The sequence below is a fragment of the Furipterus horrens genome, unplaced genomic scaffold, assembly GCF_987537825.1.
Source record: "Furipterus horrens unplaced genomic scaffold, mFurHor1.1.pri manual_scaffold_17, whole genome shotgun sequence".
Taxonomy (NCBI): Eukaryota; Metazoa; Chordata; class Mammalia; order Chiroptera; family Furipteridae; genus Furipterus; species Furipterus horrens.
In genome coordinates this window covers 83,448,584-83,467,134 of record NW_028327187.1, presented here as the reverse complement: position 1 = coordinate 83,467,134, position 18,551 = coordinate 83,448,584, and the positions used below count along the sequence as shown (strand labels likewise).

At 45.3% G+C, this 18,551-nt stretch overlaps 1 protein-coding gene across 3 annotated transcripts; it reads left to right on the top strand.

Annotated features, from left to right (window-relative positions):
* Nucleotides 1-507: 507 nt before the first annotated feature.
* USP11 (ubiquitin specific peptidase 11) lies at nucleotides 508-15,313 on the top strand. Of its 3 annotated transcripts, none has more exons than XM_090264218.1 (21): nucleotides 508-668; nucleotides 7,123-7,232; nucleotides 7,400-7,530; nucleotides 7,842-7,959; nucleotides 8,294-8,439; nucleotides 8,562-8,623; nucleotides 8,746-8,845; nucleotides 9,203-9,376; nucleotides 9,475-9,633; nucleotides 10,009-10,233; nucleotides 10,360-10,443; nucleotides 10,548-10,642; nucleotides 11,345-11,551; nucleotides 12,215-12,267; nucleotides 12,459-12,701; nucleotides 12,790-12,860; nucleotides 13,076-13,188; nucleotides 14,103-14,252; nucleotides 14,338-14,453; nucleotides 14,606-14,694; nucleotides 14,780-15,313. In XM_090264218.1, the coding sequence occupies exons 1-21, from the start codon at nucleotides 523-525 to the stop codon at nucleotides 14,921-14,923; spliced, it is 2,736 nt and encodes a 911-aa protein (XP_090120344.1). In that variant the 5' UTR covers nucleotides 508-522; the 3' UTR covers nucleotides 14,924-15,313. The 3 variants fall into 3 exon arrangements, with proteins under 3 accessions (XP_090120344.1, XP_090120342.1, XP_090120343.1); XM_090264216.1 differs by lacking the exon at nucleotides 508-668 and adding an exon at nucleotides 1,252-1,320; XM_090264217.1 differs by lacking the exons at nucleotides 508-668; nucleotides 7,123-7,232; nucleotides 7,400-7,530; nucleotides 7,842-7,959; nucleotides 8,562-8,623 and having other exon boundaries at nucleotides 8,339-8,439.
* Nucleotides 15,314-18,551: the final 3,238 nt, after the last annotated feature.

Genomic DNA, 18,551 nt, shown 5'->3' with positions numbered 1-18,551 from the left:
TTGAAAGAAGAAAATCTAGTTCAGTCAGGGAAGTGGCCCGCAGGCCTGGGTGGCTCTGCATTGAGTTTTGAAGGACAATAAGGGTAGTGCATTAAAGGATCGCATTCTGGTCATGCCAACAAAAACGCCGCTCCCAGGGTAGGGACCCGCGGTCCCCAGCAGAACATGGACCCATAAGACCCCGAACCTTTGTGTCCCTAAGCATTCTCCAGTTATGTCCTCGTCTACCTCCGAGACCTCTGCCTCCACCTTCCAAGCAACCGCACCAGACACCTTTGTCTTTCTTAGCTCCCAACTGGAGGTTTTACCCTGCCTGTTGGTCGCAGAGATAACCGCTCATAGCTCCAATAGCACCTAGCCCTTGGACGTGTCCCACGATGGGGTCCGCTTCCAAGATGGTAATAGACCCCCGACTATTAGGGAGCTCCCTTTCCGTTTCCGGCACTAAGAGTCCGGAAGTGGCGGTTGAGGGGCCTCTTCCTATCGCCCCCTGCGGGGGTTGTGAGAAGAGGGCGAACGGCGATGGCTGCGGGCGCAGAGAATCTGCCGGCTAAGGCCAAAGGCAGAGAGCGACAGCGCAAAGCGGTGCCGGGCCTGGAGAGCCAAAGGCGCCAGAACGAGGATGGCGAGAGTGGACGAGAGCGTCCACTGCGGGCCGGCGAAAGCTGGTGAGGCAGGGCTGCGAGCGAAGCCTCGGCTGAGGGGTGCTGACAACGGAGGGGGACGTGGCACCGAGACCCGCAGGAGATCTGCCTTGGAGGCGGGGGAATGGCCTGTGGGATGGAGAATGAGAGGGGCGGGAAAGTGCCTGTGAGTGAACCTACTGGTCTGGGGGAAAAGGCGGGGCTTGAGTGTCGAAGCCTCCCGCCTGAGAACTAGATGAGGTCTGTGGCGGGCATACAGGGGGCAGGGCCTGAGAAGAAACGGCCGTGGGGGTGGGCCGGAGTGGCGGCACTTGGAGCCTGGGAAGGTGGCGGTCTGCACGACGGACACTAGGGGGCGTGGCCTTCGTGGCGGCTAGTAACTCTAGGGCGACTGTAATTGATCCGCGGAGCCTGAGATGGAGGCAAGGCGGTGACGTAAGTAATAATAGCGAAATCCGCGCCCAACGGCTGTGGGCGGGAATAGGGAGCCCGCGCCTGGGAACGAGGCTCCTGACGTAGGCCGATGGGAGTGCCCTGAAGCCTAGGAAAGACTGCTGCAGAGAGGAGGTGGTGTCTGTGAAGCAGAAAATGGCGCTTGCGAGTGAGCGGGATTTGTGACGCGGCGAGGTTTCTGCCTCTGGCGGAGGCTGTCTTCTAAGGACGGGAGAAAGTGCAGGTGATTGGCGCGGGAGGGGCCTTCGATGTTACATTTGTTTCCTGTTTTAGTACCGTTTTGTTCTTTATCATCAGGAAAAAAAGCTATTTTTAAAAATGTCAATGAGTATCTTCATAAATCGGCTTGTTTTACTGATCTCATTGCTAACCAGTGCTTGCAGTGTACTGTTTCTGGGTTCGTTTTCTTTTTCGCTGAGTTGCATCTCGTTTTTTAAATTGTGAAATACGTAAGCCCTAAACCGATTATACAAAACGTTTATTCTATAATGGTCTATGCTATTCAAAAATTTCAAGGTCGTGAAAGGCAAAAGATGAAGACCTAACTATTCCAGATTGAAAGAATTAATGGGGGACTTAACAAGTCATGATAACTAAGTGCAACGTGTGATCCTGATTGGATCTCAGAGGAGAAAATTAATAAATAAATTTAAAATTAGGCTTTTTTCCTCATAAAATTAATTTTCTCTTGTACTGTAAAAGATGTTAATGGGAAAATGGGTGAAATTTCACTTGGTCTGTAGATTAGATATTAATACTGGTAATTACTTGCTTTTAATAATTGTATTGTGGTTATGAAAGAGTATATCTTAGTAGGATGTACATGCTGAATTATTTAGGGGTAAAGAACCATCATGTAAGCAACTAACTCAAACAGTTGAAATTGGGATATATAAAAATGTACTTACAGAAACAATGATCGAGCAAATGGATAAAATGTGAAATTGGGGGTGTCTGAATATGGGAAGTCTTTGTATTATTTTTGCAATTATTCTGAGTCGATTTCAAAGTAAAAAACTTGAAGAATACTAAAACAAAAATTTGTGAATTCAACACCCTGCTTAAGATTCAGACTGTTACCTTAAATCCTGTGCTCCTCCCAGATGAAAACCCCCCTCACTACTATACGGGAAACTGTTATCCTGAATTTTTAATCTAGTTAATGTTTTTCCACCACCGTATGTATTCATAAATAGTATTTGTGGTCTAAGCCTTCATTTTATGGAGGATATATATGAAATATTGAATGCATACCATATCAGGTGGTGTGTGGTATCCACATGACGTCATTTGGTGACGTTGGCATTGATCATTTGGAGAAGGTGGCATCTGCCCGGTTCTCCACTGTAAAGGTACTATTTTCCTCTTCCCATAATTTATGTCCATCCATTTCTCAAAATGTTTTAATGGCTTTCCATCTCAAGCAGTGTGAATGCTAAAATTCTTGCAATGACTTGCAAGGTTTTATGGTTGGAGAGGGGTCCCAGGCTCTGATTTCTTCTCAGCTCTCGCCACTTTATTACCCTCCTTCCCCCTCACTCTCCATCCGGCCATGTTGGGCTCTTGCTGCTCCTCCAACGCCTCGAGCGGGCTCTCACCTGATGGTTTTTGCAGGGACATTTGCTGGTCTTAAAGAGTTCTTTAATTGTGGTACTGGCGAAATATATATTCCTGTTGCTGGAGAGACAAAGTCAAGATTCTCTAAATCGGGAGTAGAAATCGAGGTTTTGGGGGGTTTTTTGGTTCTGTTTTGTTTTTTTGTTTTTTTTAACCATTACACTATAGCTTCCCAGCAAGGAAAAGCCTCAATCCATCCTGAGAAAAAATAATAACTGGAATGTTTTTTACAGCCCTTTGGCTGTGTTCAGGGTTTCCTTTTGGGAATGTTGAAAATGTTCTGGAACTACATAGAGGTTGTGTTTGCACAACATTGGGAATGTAAGAAATGCCACTGTATTGTTCACTTTTAAAATTGTTAATTATATGTTTTGTGAATTTTTAAAATTTGTTGTCAATAAAAACATTACCCCACCAATGTTGGTTGAGTATTGAAGCCAGCTTCTCTACTGTTATGGATAATAGCTTGAAGCGTTTTTCCTTAACTCCATTTTTAAAATGTTTATCGCTCTAGGTAAGAGCAAAGCATCTCAAGGTTCTTCAATTTGCCGTCCATTTTCTAGGGGTTTGCTGCAGTGGTCAGGAAATTTGTGTTTATAAAGCATTTTGAAGTCACAGACTATCCCCTAAATCGTATACCTCTCATATCACTATTATGTGTGCCTTCTATCTTTTGTCAGTTGGCAGATCTGGGCAAGGGCAATTAATTAATTTGGCCTTCTGGATTGATTTAATTTCTAAGAGAAGCTTATATTTTAAGAATAAATTTAAATCTAAAATAATATAGCTACCTTGGCAAATTTTAGTTTTTCTTTTTGAGGATGATGAACAATTTACAAACATAATTAAATCAGGAAAATTGGAGGGAGCCCCTAGGAGGTCTTGCAGGGTGTGAATAGCTTCCTTACAGGTAAGCAAGCATGGAGTTCTTTGTTCAGGTAAAGGAACGAGGGTGGTTGGATTCAGTGTTGCAGAGTGGATAGTGATGTGTGAAGGGAAAGCAACAACGTGGCATTCGTTGAAGATTAAAGACTAGCCTAGAAAAGTTGGGATTATTCTGTCAATGGAGAAAGTGGCACAGCATAGGGGAGCCATTAACTTAATGAAGACCCTAAACTAAATCAACTGAAATTTTTGGTTGGTGATTGCTGCTATAGCTCTTACATGAGGTAGGCTATGCCTTGATGACTGGATCTAATTCTTTTGTAATTAAATCGGTATCCCCTGGTGTTTGTTCAGACTTTTCATGACCCAAAAGGGAAAAAAGGGTTTGTGAATCTAGAATCCTGGAGGGAGAAATCTGTTGCGAGATCGTCACTGTACGTCACTGTACCAGTCTTTGTTGAGATTGAGCATGAGTATGCTTTTTAGCTTGAAAAGTATAAAGTTATTGAAAGATATTTATATGAGCATATTTAATTGTATATGTAATAATTAGGAAGATAAACTGCATTTTGTAATTTTTTAAAAATTATTGAGTTTGAAAAATAAGAGCTTTTATAAAAATATAAATTAATTAAAATTTGGAGAATTTTATATAAACCAAATTATGCCTGTTGTCATGTCTTTATATAGTATAGAGTAAAGGAGCAAATCTTTATTATCTCCCAGAGATAGTTTAGGCATAAAAGACCATTTTAACAGTGTTGTTATTCTGAATTTGGGAAAGACAAATCAAGAATAGTTATCAGAAAAGACAGGATATAAATTGAAATAAAGACAAAAAATATTATAGTCAACTTTGTAAAAACAATGATAAACAGCAAATATTAGGAGCTTAACTTTTATTTTTAAAATAAGGAATCTCTTTTAAAAGTGAGTTGAGAGGATGTCAGAAAGCACCAAGAGTTAACAATAATTTGGTTAAAAAAAGGAATTTATAATCTGGGCATAAATTAATGTGGTTATTTTACCAAAAAAGGCCTAACTTCTATTTTTCCTCTTTTGGTACATTCATGTAGCAATTTATAGTAAAAAATTTATTTATATGCTTTTATACATGTATTTAGGCTTATGGAGATATATAAATAATACATTCAGAACAGTGTAATACCATATTTGCTGTCTGAACAAGTTATTCGTCTCTTAATTTATATCCTTTTCTATTTCTCTGTAATTATTGTACCTAGTATAATTAATCAATTATGTAAAATATTATCTTAACCAAAAGAACTTAATTTTCTTTTCTCCAGACACAAGAGAAAACTGGAGGACAGAATATTATTTAGTAACTTATTCCATTAACATATATCATAGCATTTGAACAAATTTGAGGAAGCACAAGTAAACATTAGTGACTTCAACAAGGTCAGTTATATTTCTATATACCAGCAAGAAGAAATTGGAAACTTAAAATTTAAAAGATGCCACTTACATTAGCATCCAAAAAAAATCTCATACCTAGCAGTAAATAAAATAATGTGGGTGCTTTTCAGTCAAACAGTGCCAGCTCTGTATGACTGCCACCTGGCTTTACAGATTATAAGATATCCCAGTTTCAGAAATGTTAAAAAAATTTTAAGTGTCTTTGAATTAAAGAAACATGGTAGTAATTTTTGTTAAACATCAGTCTTCTATAAAGCCTTTAGAAATTCAGGTTGTAGCCAAGTCTGGTGGTTTTGTTTATCCCTGTAAAGAGTGGTTTTAATGTAACTTTTCCTTAAAAATCGCTTTTTAAAAGTTGAGCAATGCCTCTTTTTGCATTGAAAGTCCCACTAACAATAAATTAGCTTAACTGAATAAATTAACTTCAGACCGTCAATGTGGCAATGAAAAATTGACAATGAAAACCATGAAGAGGAGGAATGAAGGGTCAGTGATGGGACCTTCTAGATGAGTGATCGGAGGTCCGTGGCAGGAGCCACCTGGGTGGGAAAGGGTACATGTCTTTGGTACTTAAGAGTGCGTGCAGGGTCGGGAGGCTCACAGAATCTTTGCCTGTCCAGGAGACGACTTGTTGACTGCTCCAAGGTTTTTCTATTCCTCCATCTTCCCACCTCTCTAATCCTTTTATAAACAAAGGGAAGTGGCCATTTTAAAGAATCCTTTTTATGGGGTTAAATTGCTGGAAAGCTAACCAATACAATATTACATATTTTTCATCAGTTTTGTAATTTTTTAAAAAATGTTTATTTGAAGCTGTTAAATATTTGGGACAGCCTTTTATATGTCAAATTCCATAGCTGCACAGGGTTGGGAGGGGCAGACAGGGATTGTGTGTCTGTGCATACATGAACTTTTATGTTGAAAACTGGGATTGAACAGTAACAGTTAACATTTATTTCTCACGTAATATACATCAGGTATTTTCCAGACTTGAGAATTTATCAGGACATTTTGCAAAAGTGGATTTCATCAGTTTTAATGGTTTAACCTTGTAATACATATAAAGTTTCTACTTTAAAATAGAGCTGATGGAACTATATACTTAAAAATGGATCACATGGTAAATCTTATATGTTTTTTACCACAGTTTTTTAAAGTGAGATAGTCACTATAAGCTCAGAAATTTATTATAAAGCCAAAATAAATCCTGGGTATGAAAGTGATAAAAAATGTTGATATGCAGTCTTTTAAGGAAAACCTTATGATTCTTTTAGCATCTAAAATTCTCTTCACCCTGGCTGCTGTGGCTCAGTGAATTGAGCGTCAGCCTGTGAGCCAAGTGTCGCTGATTCGATTCCCAGTCAGGGCACATGACTAGGTTGCACGTCAGGTCCCCAGTTGGGGGCGCAAGTGAGAGGCAACCACACAGTGATGTTTCTCTCCCTCTCTTTCTCCTTTCCCCTCTCTCTAAAAGTAAATAAATAAACAAAACAAAATAAATAAATTATAAAAAAATTTTCTTCAGTTTCTGTGCAGATTTTCAGAATTTAGTAATCTATATCTTAGCAGAAGATTTTTGCCTCCATTTATGTCTTGTTACAAACACTGAACACTTAATGGCTAAAACCTAATAACATTAGCTGCAAATAACATATTTTGGGCCTAATTTAACTGTGTTATGCCATAGACAAATACGAGTGAATTATTGTTTATTCTATAATAAATCCTCATGTTTCCCAGCACTGTATGTGTGGAGTTTTTCCCCTTGATGAGCACATTTTCTGCTCTTAATTAAATCTCATCTAGTATTTTAAGAAGTTAGGTAATCTATGCAAATCTGAGTTTCACTGAATAAGTTTTTCTTCTAATTTATTTTTAAATGATGCTGAAACTTCTTTGTTTTGAATTCTGGGAGGAATTTTTGAAATTGAAATATAATTGACATAACATTATCAGTTTTAGGGATACATGAAATTTGTCATCTTGACTTACAATGTGCTGATACTTTTAGTGTAATAACTTGGGGAAGTGGTAAAACTAACCCCTAGATAACCATGTGACATGCCTGTTACCTCTGGTCCAGGTTCCTTGTGGAGCAGCACTGGTACAAACAGTGGGAAGTGTATGTGCAGGGAGGAGACCAGGATTCCAGCACCTTCCCTGGCTGTATCAATAATGCTAAGCTCTTTGAAGGTACAGGCTTCTGCCTCCCCACATCACTTAGCCCTGGAGTTCTTTTCCCTTCTGCCCCTACAGATCATCATAGCCCCTTCTCTGTGTTAGGTCATTGATAAAATGGCCAGATAACTCAACTTTATTTCCCTGATTCTTCCTCTGTCACCTCCCCCTGCTTCCCACAGATGAGTTAAACTGGCATCTCAAGGAGAGATTGGTGGAAGGTGAGGACTATGTGTTGCTCCCAGCAGCTGCTTGGCATTACCTGGTCAGCTGGTATGGTCTAGAGCATCTCCAGCCGCCCATTGAACGTAAGGTAAAGTGGGGTGGGGAGGGTGCTGAGAGGTAGATTCTGTGGGGGATGGGATAGGAGGAAGGCCTTAATAGACCCCACATGGGTCCAGATCCATGTGTGCACATGTGTTTCCACATATGCTGTGTAGATATGTCTGTGCCTGCACTCCTCTACCTCATAGGTCATTATACCGGTATCTTGCTGTAGCCCCTGTATGTGTTTGCTTGTGCCTATGCTCCTCTGATCGCAGAGGTCATTGTGCTGTGCGCATGTGCGTGTGTGTATGTATATGCGGTGGGTACACTTGTGTGTGTGCTCTTCCTTCCTGCCAGGTCGTGGAGCTGCATGGCATTTATCAGGTCGAGGTGTATCCAGTAAAACTGCTGCTTGTCTGTCACAGTGATATGGACACAACCCACACTGCTCAATTCAGCCATACAGATTCTATTGGTGAGTCTAAGGATCATGTACGAGGTGGTGTTCCCAGCCACAGGTCATAGCCCAGTAACTTAAGAATAAATGGGGCTCGGCTGTGGCATACTGAGAAGGCCTTGGTCAAGTTGGGCAGAGGCCCTGAGAGGTACAGAGGGTCTAGCAGCTTAGTTGGTGTGGCAGAGGATATTTGCTGGGGGTCTCAAGTCCTGAATGTGGTTCAGCCACTGGGGACACAGAGTATTGATCAAGTGTGTAAGGTCTCTGGGGATGAGGCAGGGTGTGGTGCCAAGATGGGTCAATTATTCATGGTCCCAGGATGACCTTGAATTTGTCCCTTTACTGCCCACAGACCTAGTTTTGCGGACCGCTCGAGAGCAGTTTCTGGTGAGACCCCAGGAAGAGACACGACTTTGGGTCAGGAACGCAGAGGGCTCTTTTGAGAGATTGTGCAACACACGTGTCACAGTGCTCGACGCTGCTCTCAAGCCTGGCCAGGTGAGGGTGGGGAGGGTTCTTCTGCTCCCCAGCAGTGCTCAGACTGGGGGAGGTAAGAGCTAGGTGCCCACTGGCCCTCCACAAATGCCTTTGCCATTTTTTCTTTGTCTTTCTCCAACCAGTTGGTCATCATGGAGACCCGAAGCAAGGATGGCACTTGGCCCAGCAAACAGCCACGTGCTGTGTAAGCCCTTGGGGGTGTCTAGTCCAGAGTGGGGTCCCATAGTAGGCAGAACAATGGAGCCCATGAGCACAGTTCACCCACATGTAGTAGGCCCTCAGCTGATAGTTTCTTACCCACCCCAGGAGTGGCGCATCGAAGGAGGATGAGAATGACCAGATTCAGCCAGGCATCTGTGGTCTTACCAACCTGGGCAACACGTGCTTCATGAACTCGGCCCTGCAGGTGGGACCATTAGGGCCACACATCTGGCACAGCCACAGGGGTGGGGTTCAAGTAGTGGGGATCGAGGACAGAGCTAGAGGGTCTTCAGAGCAAGGGGTCACAAGGCTGACTTCGCATGTTCATGTTCCTTCCTGAAACATCAATAGCTTCTCATCCACTGGCCCCCTGCTTTCCCTTTTCTTCTCCTTGTCATTCACTACATTCTTCCTTCTTCTGCAACACTGCCCATCTTTGCTCCCCTACTCCTGCCCCTACCCCTCTGCCCCTTCTCTCTTTCTCCCCCTTCTTCCTCACTTCCTTGTCCTGGTCCCTACCTTGGTCACCCCCACCTCACTCCCCTGGCCTTGCCCCCTGCAGTGCCTCAGCAACGTGCCACAGCTCACTGAGTACTTCCTCAAAAACCGCTACCTGGATGAGCTTAACTTCTGCAACCCACTGGGCATGAAGGGTGAGATTGCAGAGGCCTATGCGGACCTGGTGAAGCAGGCCTGGTCTGGCCACCACCGCTCCATCGTGCCCAATGTGTTCAAGGTGTGACTCAGCCCTGAGCTGCCCCTTATGCCCCCACCTCCATTTCTCTTGACTCTCCTAACTCCCTCTTATGCTGTCTGCCCTGTCCATCTTCTCAGACCAAGGTTGGCCACTTTGCATCCCAGTTTCTGGGCTACCAGCAGCATGACTCACAGGAGCTACTGTCATTCCTCCTGGATGGGCTGCATGAGGACCTCAATCGTGTCAAGAAGAAGGAATATGTGGAACTATGCGATGCTGCTGGGAGGCCTGATCATGTAGGCACTCCTGCAAGACCTCTATCCTGAGAGCCCTGTTAAAGCCACTAGGGCCTCTCCCTTGGGGTTCTCTGCCTTCCCTAGGATATGTCATACCCGACCCTACGCCCAACCTCAACTGGAACCTCATTCCCAACCTTGGCTTCAACACCACATATGCCCCCACACCCACCCCAGAGTTAACCCCATCCAGTCTGCCATTCAAAATAAACCCCAACCCTGACAGTGAAGTCTCCAGACAGCCCTAGCTATAAGTCTGCCGCTGAACTTTACCAGTGGCTCTAACCTTAACTTCAACCCCATGCACATCCACCCCAAACCATGGTCCCCCCTGCCCCAGGCAAACCCTGCCGCTCACCATGACACTGTCAACAGGAGGTTGCTCAGGAGGCCTGGCAGAACCACAAACGGCGGAATGATTCTGTGATTGTGGACACTTTCCACGGCCTTTTCAAGTCCACACTGGTGTGCCCCGATTGTGGCAATGTGTCTGTGACCTTCGACCCCTTCTGCTACCTCAGTGTTCCACTGCCTGTCAGCCACAAGAGGGTCATGGAGGTCTTCTTTGTTTCCATGGACCCTCGCCGCAAGCCAGAGCAGGTATAGGGGACTGGGGAGCCATAATGAGGGATGTGTAGTCAGAGTTGGTTTGATTTCTCTGCCATGCCTCAAGGTTCATGCACTAACTCACTGCATCCCCTCCCTTTTGTGGACACTGTTTCTTAGCACCGGCTCGTGGTCCCCAAGAAAGGCAAGATCTCAGATTTGTGTGTGGCCCTGGCTAAACACACTGGTGTCTCTCCAGAAAGGGTGAGGCTCTGGAGTGAGGGAGGGTGGGATTCAAGGGCAGGGGTCCAAAAGGCCTGTGGAGACATTAGAGACCGACCATCCGCATCTCGGCATACTGTTCTCAGATGATGGTGGCTGATGTCTTCAGTCACCGCTTCTATAAGATCTATCAGCTGGAAGAGTCTCTGAGCAGCATCTTGGACCGAGATGATATCTTCATGTGAGTAAGGGGACCAGAGAGATCGGGGTTCCTCCGGAACATCCTTTGCTTAACCACTTTCCCTCTCCCCTCCTTACCCAATTGACAAGGCACCTGCCCTGAGCAGGGCTTCAGCCATGTGCCTTAGTGGGGTGGGGTGACAGATCCTAATGTAAGGCATCCTCTTCCTTGTTATGTGAGTGGGGCTCCTGTTTCTTCCTTATTTTATTCAGCACTCACTGAGCACCTCCTGTGTACCAGACGCTGACCTGCACTCCTTTCTCATATTGCAGTCCTCAAAAAACCAAAGCAATTTTTGAAATAGGGAACGCTTAAGATGCTTTCTGAACATGAGAGCATCCAAAACAACGTTAAAATCTTCGGGTAACTAAAATAGAAAGTGCTTCGTGAGTACAAAAGTTCTTTGTAAACCAGGCAGTGTCTGCAAAAAGAAAATGATTTTAAATCCCTTCGTTACTAAAACTTTTTGTTCACCCCCTCAGTGCTTTGGTAACACCAAGTACTTTATAAAACATCTCATAAACAACATGCCATTTAAATCATCTTAACAGTTTGCAAAGAACAAAACACTGGGTGACTCTTCAGACCCTTTAAAAATATTTTCAGGCTGTGAGGGGTGAGTGGGTGGGGCAGTTGGGTGAGAGTCCAAAAGTCCCTCTTGGGTGTCCTGTTGGGGCACGACCTGATGTCCACCCCTTGCAGATATGAGGTGTCAGGCCGGTCTTCTATCACCGAGAACACCAAGGAGGACGTGGTGCTCCCTATCTACCTGCGGGAGCGCACCCCAGCCCGGGACTACAACAGCTCCTACTATGGCCTGATGCTCTTTGGACACCCACTGCTGGTGTCGGTGCCCCGGGACCGGCTCTCCTGGGATGCCCTGTACCACATTCTGCTGTACCGCCTCTCGTGCGTCTTCCCTTCAGGGCATGGGGTGGGGCTGAACACAAACCTGGGTGTCTAGCTGCTTGGCTACCACTTCCCTTCCTTCCTTCCGTGGCCACTAGACAGCTCAAACTGCATATGACCAGAGAGGAGCATGAAAGGTTTTTTTTCTTTAAACCTCTGGCTTTGCCACCACCTCTCCTACATGCTAGGGACACAGAGGTGAAGAAAATGGACAAAATACACAATTTCACCTTGTACTTATTGCCTCCCCCTTAGAGAGGCTTGCTTATTTGTTTTCTTACCAATAGGATTTTATTTGGGTTAAAATGCAGAGTCCTTACCAAGACCAGCAGAGCACTGCTTACTGCCTGGCTTAACCCTCCCTTACATTCCATTTACAAATCCACTCAGAAGTCTTTCTTGACCAAAATTTACAGCATTTTGTGTCTCTGTGCCAGTGGCTTATCCCACTTAACATCCACACTCCTTAGCTATGGCACACCAGATCCTCCATTGTTGGGCCATGTCTTATGTGCCATCTCCTGAGACCTTCCGGGCTCCTCATTAACAGCTGTTCGTGTGGGGGCTTACAAGGGACTTCCCATCGCAAGCAATGTAGAATCCTGGCCTCTGTCCTCCCGGTCCTGTCCCCCTACTTGAGAGTCTGCTCTGTTCTCTCTGTAGACGCTATGTGACCAGACCCAGCTCGGATGATGAGGATGATGGCGATGAAAAAGGTGAGGAAGAAGAAGGCAGAAGGATAGACAAAGATGAGTTTGTACAAGCAGTTCTATGGCCAGAGGGAGGGTTTGGGGAGTGAGGGGTCCAGGGTAAGTCTGAGCCTCACAGGATCCACCTGGATGATTGTTGCTGCTCATCCCCTGGGGCTCACACAGACCCATCTCTTGACATCTTCCCCTATCCTAAGACATGCAGGGTAAGAACAGCATCCCCAAGCCTGGAAATGTGGCTGGGGGCAGCTCCCGAGACCCTGGGCCAGAGCAGGCTGGGCCCAGCTCTGGAGTCGCTAGCGGGAGCCGGGTCCCTGTGGACAACTCTCCTGGACCATCTCACTGGCCCCAGAGATCACGGCGCAAGCACCTATTCACCCTGCAGACTGTGAACTCCAACGGGACCAGTGACCGCTCAAACTTTAACGAGGATACTCATGGTGTGTCCTTCAGCTGTGAGGCAGGGTTGGGGAGGCAGGAGGAGGGTTTCCTGGCAGCAGTCCCCATGACCACCTCCCTTGCCCCCAGCCCAGCCATACATTGCCATCGACTGGGAGCCAGAGATGAAGAAACGTTACTATGATGAGGTAGAAGCTGAGGTAAACAAGGTCCTAGGGATGGGGCGGTGGTGATACTTGTAGCTGCGTCCCTTTGATTCATGCATTCCCCTCACCCAAGTCCTTCAAGCTGTGGCCACAGACTTCCCAGGGCCTTAGATTCCTGTCTTCAAAGTCCATGTTCTTACCACACTGCCTTGTGTCTTCCACCCCCAACTCCCTTTTATCCATGGTGGGCCGCTACTCCACCGTCATAGGGCTATGTCAAGCATGACTGCGTTGGGTACGTGCTGAAGAAGGCTCCCGTGCGGCTGCAGGAGTGCATTGAGCTCTTCACCACTGTGGAGACCCTGGAGAAGGAAAACCCCTGGTGAGGGACCAGGGCCTCTGGGGCTATAGTTGGCTGGGACCACCTGCCCAGGTCCCTGTTACTTCTAATAAATATACCTCTTTCTCCTCTCCCCCTTACTCAAACCTGTCTGTCACTCTGGCCACCAACACCCCAACCATATTTCCACCTCAGAGCCTTTGCATGGGCTGTTCTTTCTCTCAGGAATGCTCTTTGTCCAGTTCTGGACAAGAGTCCTTCATTTTGCTCGGGTTTCCTATCAAATGTCACCTTATCAGAGAGGTGTTCTCTTACAACCCTGTCACCTGCCTCCATTACCTCCCAGTGCTCTTTTCTTCCTAGCTGAGCATTACTTTCTTTCTAGCTCTGACACCACTTGATGTCACATCCTAGATCCCCTTTTGTGTCATTACTTGTCTTCTCTGTTAGAGTAAACCCCTTTATGGTGAGACTTAAGTTCACTGTCTGTTCTCACTGATTATAATAGTGTGGGATATGTAGTAGGTGCTCAATAAATGCTTGCAGAATAAACAGAAATAAAGACAAAGCCAAAAAGATAAGCCAGTCTCAAAAATAAGAGCCAACATCTCCATGAGCAGAAAGAAAACAAATACAAAATAGTGCCAAAGGATTGAGCAGTACTCAGTGACTACCTGGTAAGTGAAATAGGAAGAGAAAATAAGGGCCAGAGGCAGCTTCTGAAATAAGACATGCCACCTCACGAATCAGAAACCAAACAAAAATACACACTAGTACAAGCGCACATAAGGAGAAAGCAGTTGGTGAGGCCTTGATGAATGACATGTGAAAAGCAAAGTAGAGTAATAAGCAAGCTGGAAATAAGAGCAGCACCTCTGGACTGTACAGGGCCCATGAAGGCCACCTGGTACAAAGCATGCCCAGAAAGTGTGTACTGACTCAAGCTCTGTCTGTAGGTACTGCCCCTCCTGCAAGCAGCACCAGCTGGCCACCAAGAAGCTGGACCTGTGGACACTGCCTGAGACTCTCATTATCCACCTGAAGCGCTTTTCCTACACCAAGTTCTCCCGAGAAAAGCTGGACACCCTTGTGGAGTTTCCCCTTCGGTCTGGGGCCCAGGGAGACTGGCTCAGGGGAAAGGCGGGGAGTAGGGAGGGGGAATGCTCTTACTAACCCTCCCCCCACCCACAGGGACCTGGACTTCTCCGAGTTTGTAATCAAGCCGCAGGATGAGTCAGCCCGAGAGCTGTACAAATACGATCTCATCGCAGTGTCCAACCATTATGGGGGCCTGCGTGATGGACACTGTATGTGGCGGGGGCATGCCCCGGGGGGGGGTATCAGGATATCCCCAGGATGTGGGAGCCAGTCATGGGGTCCTCAGGGTGGGAGGAGTGAAAGGGAATCCAACACTTGGGGGCTTAGAGGGTTTGTGAGGACAGCACCCCTTCTCTTCCAGATACAACATTTGCCTGCAACAAGGACAGTGGGCAGTGGCACTACTTCGATGACAACAGTGTCTCACCTGTGTCTGAGAATCAGATTGAGGTGTGACTTCCAAGCTCCCTTCTCACCTTCTCCCCCCCTGCCCTCCCCTCCCCAATCCACACTGACTCTTGGCCTCTCCCTGCAGTCGAAGGCAGCCTATGTCCTCTTCTACCAACGCCAGGATGTGGCACGTCGCCTGCGACCCAACTCCCAGCCTGGCTCATGTGACCTGCCAGCACCGGCTGCCTGTGATTCCATACGCAAATCTGACTCCATGGACCTAAACTGAGCGGTTCTGGCCCTGCCACAGGAAAGGAAGCTATCTTTGTTCTCTTCCTTCTTCTCTCTGCTCCTGTCCTTTTACCCATGTTAGGTGAACCCCCATGCCAGGCATCACAGGCTTAGTTGTGGCTACTGTTCTCTTGTGCCGCCATATTGCTCTTTCCTGGGGAAGAAGTTGTGTCTCCTCCCGGCAGTGTGTCTCTGCCTGTGTTTGCCCCGTAGAGCATTAACTTTCCCTTCTATTCTCTATTTATGGCTGTGTCCTTTCCTGTGTCCTCCACCGGGGTTGTTCTGAGGTGGTGGTGGTTGGGTATACCTGAACACAGAGTGTATTTTCTTATGGAAATCATGTACCTTTCGCTGTGTATATATAAAGTGCCAGTGTGTTCCTTGGCAATGTGGGGTTCGTTTTTCCACATACTAATTCAGAAGCAGTTGTGTGCCTGTGTGGTTATGTGTACTTAGGCTTGTTGAGTGTTACATGTGTGGTGGGTGCTGTTCTTGAGTGCCCATTGTGTGCCAGGTGCTATGCTAAGTGCTTTTGAAGCACTGTCTGCTTGCCATACATGATTCCCAGCACCAAGTGCATGCCCAGTGTTTTCCAGAGCACTTTATACCTACTGACTCATAATCCTCACAACGGTGTCACGGAAGGGTTATCATTTCCAGCTTCAGATGGGGAAACTGCGGTACAGAGGTCAAGCCATTGCTGAGGTTCTCTCAGGATGTCAGCACACCTCATCAGTTACTCTGGTGTTGGTCTCTGGAGGGGCCGCTTGACCTCTGGGCCCAGGACAGAAATCTTTCTGTGGGCATGACCTGCACTGCAACTGATGGGAAAAGGCATATGTGGAACAGACAGGCATTCACATGGGCAAATGTGTGGTTTCTGGGCATAAAGATACTATGCAGACCACTTGTAGACAGGCCCCCAGGAGTGTCCTCTGAAAACTGGAAAAGGTACACCTGGTCTAAACCAGCCAACCTGACAGGATGAAAGTTCTGTGTACTTAGGCCCTATCGCACCATAACCCCAGCTCCCCCACCAGGCAGGATCCCTCCAGCCTTATTCCAGAGAAGAGAGCTTGAGCATCTACCACAGAATGGTTATTGCATAATGGGAGCATAAGATGCCATTTAAGCACTGGGCATCTCTCACCTGACCACTCCTGTAAGTGCCAGCTATCACCTCAAAAACAACTTCTGTGGGGACAGCTATAGGATAGAGTAGAGTGGGCAAATGCATGGTATTTGAACATAAGCCCGTAACCCTTAACACCAAGGAAAAGAATCCTGCTCAGTGGCGGTTAAGGGATCGTTCTGACGTTGGGGCCTCAACATTTCCCGCAGCCTGCTGCCTTTGCACCAGACTGGCAAGACCTACTCTTGAGGGTCACTGGGCCCAGCAGTACCATGCACAGACCTCCCAGTCATGCAGTTGACACAAGCAAAAATCAGTGTAGCCCCTGTGAGGAATTCGGCCCAAACTGGCTTAAGGAGAAACAAGGGATACTAGTTTCAGGTCTGACCGGATCCCAGAACTCAAAAAGCTGTCATTTAAACCTCAGATACAGTGTATGATTTAAGCACTGTTACCCTATTTTGCACATAAGGAAGCAGGCATAAAGAGCTGGTTGAGAATGGGCTGTAAGGACGGAAAGACCTCATTGCCTGTGGATAATTAATCCTGGACAAAGCCCTCCTAAAGTGAAGTCATTTCAAGTTGTTTCCCTGATTTAACGAAAGACATCTTGAAAAGACAGCGTGCATAGGAATCAGGAGAAATAAAAGACAACAAACAATTACATAATGACATCTCAGATTATAATGCTCAGACCTCAGCCCTGGCCAGGTAGCTCAGCTGGTTACAGTGTCATCCCAATACGCCAAGGTTGCAGGTTCCATCCCCGGTCAGGGCACACACAAGAATCAACCACTGAATGCATAACAAGTGGAACAACAAATTGGTGTTTCTCTCCTTCCTCTCTCACTAAAAATCAATAAATAAAGGAAAATTCTCAGGCATCAGTGTAAATGAGCTATGCTTACTCTGGTCATGGAAATAAAGATGATTACAAGTAAACAAGAAATTTAAAATTTTGAAAAATGAAAATGAGTTTAAAAAAAGAACTAAGTAGAAATGATAGACCTGAGATAGATAATAACAAAAATTAAGAAGTCAATGGATGACTTTAAGAACACATTAGATATAGGTAAAGAAGGAATTGCTGAATTGACTAAGTAAAACTTTACTAAGGAATACAATGCATCTTTTAAAAGATTTTCAATTAGCCCTGGTGGGTAGCTCAGTTGGTTGGAGTGTTGTCCCAATGCACTAAGGTTGCAGGTTTGATCCTCAGTCAAGGTACATAAAAGAATCAAGCAATGAATGCATAAATAAGTGGAACAACAAATTGATCTCTCTCCATCTCTCCTTCCTCTCTAAAATCAATAAGTAAAATATTTTCAGTTGGATTAATATAGCTTGAGAGGTTAAGGATATCAAACTGAAGACTAGAAAAAGTATAAATTTCAAACAAATAGAGGGATGGAAATAGATGAATAATCCAGAAGAAGGCAAGAAGAAAGGAACATGGAACAAGGTACACATACACAATCATTTGCAAGCAAGGTCTGTTTTGGCACCTCTGGTTTCAAGGGAGGGAACTGGGAATCCAACTGCTGATTTGAGATCCTGACTGCCACCAAGATCATGACTGCCATGGTGCCAAGGAGAAGATGGGGTAAGGGCAAGTAAGAATGCCACGAAGTGTTCCTATGACTTTGAACATGGCTTTTTCTTGATTGGTTGCTTGGCTGTTATAAACTTTTCACTAGTATTTTTCAGAACTCTTGACAGTTGGTTCTGATGATTTTACTTATTTTTGTTTCTTTGGGGGAATGAGATCTTGTAGCTTCCTACTCTGACATTTTGCTGTTACTCCCCTTGAGTATTATGTTTTACATGTGTTTCTTCTTAAAATATGTTTATTGAGCCCTGGTTGGTGTGACTCAGCAGATAGAACACTGGCCGGCGAACTGAGAGTTTGCTGGTTCGATTCCTGATCAGGGCACATGCCTGGGTTACACGCCAGGTCCCCGGTTGGAGGCCTGTGAGTGGCAACCAATCCATCTCTCTCACATTGATGTCTCTCTCCCTCTCTTTCTCCTTCCCTTCCCCTCTCTCTCAAAAAATAAATAAAATCTTTAAAAATTTTTAAATAAATGTTTATTGATTTTAGAGAGAGAGGGATGGAGGGAGAGAGAGAGACATTGATGTGAAAGACAAACATTAATTGATTGTCTCCCATATGTATCCCAATAGGGGATCAAGTCCACAACATAGGTATGTGCCCTGAAGGGGAATCAAACCCCCAATCCTCTGGTGTATGGGATGACACTACAGCCAACTGAATCATACCAGCCAAGGATTTGGTGTGTTTCTTAACACCCTTAGGTAGCATGTAGTTGGATCTTTTTATATAATCTAATTTGATGACATGTGTTTTAATTGAGGTGCTTAGATCATGTAGTTAGTGTGATTATTGATAGAGTTAAACACAAGTCTTTCATCTATTTGTTTTTTATTTGTCCTTATGCCCTCTTTTCCTTTCTTCTCTTCACTTTGCTATAGT

Coding starts and splice junctions, on each gene's coding strand:
- USP11 (XM_090264218.1), top strand. CDS start 523: ATGGCTGCGGGCGCAGAGAATCTGCCGGCTAAGGCCAAAGGCAGAGAG. Junction 8,624..8,745: donor AGCAAACAGCCACGTGCTGT/GTAAGCCCTTGG, acceptor TACCCACCCCAG/GAGTGGCGCATCGAAGGAGG. Junction 12,268..12,458: donor GGATGATGGCGATGAAAAAG/GTGAGGAAGAAG, acceptor CCCTATCCTAAG/ACATGCAGGGTAAGAACAGC.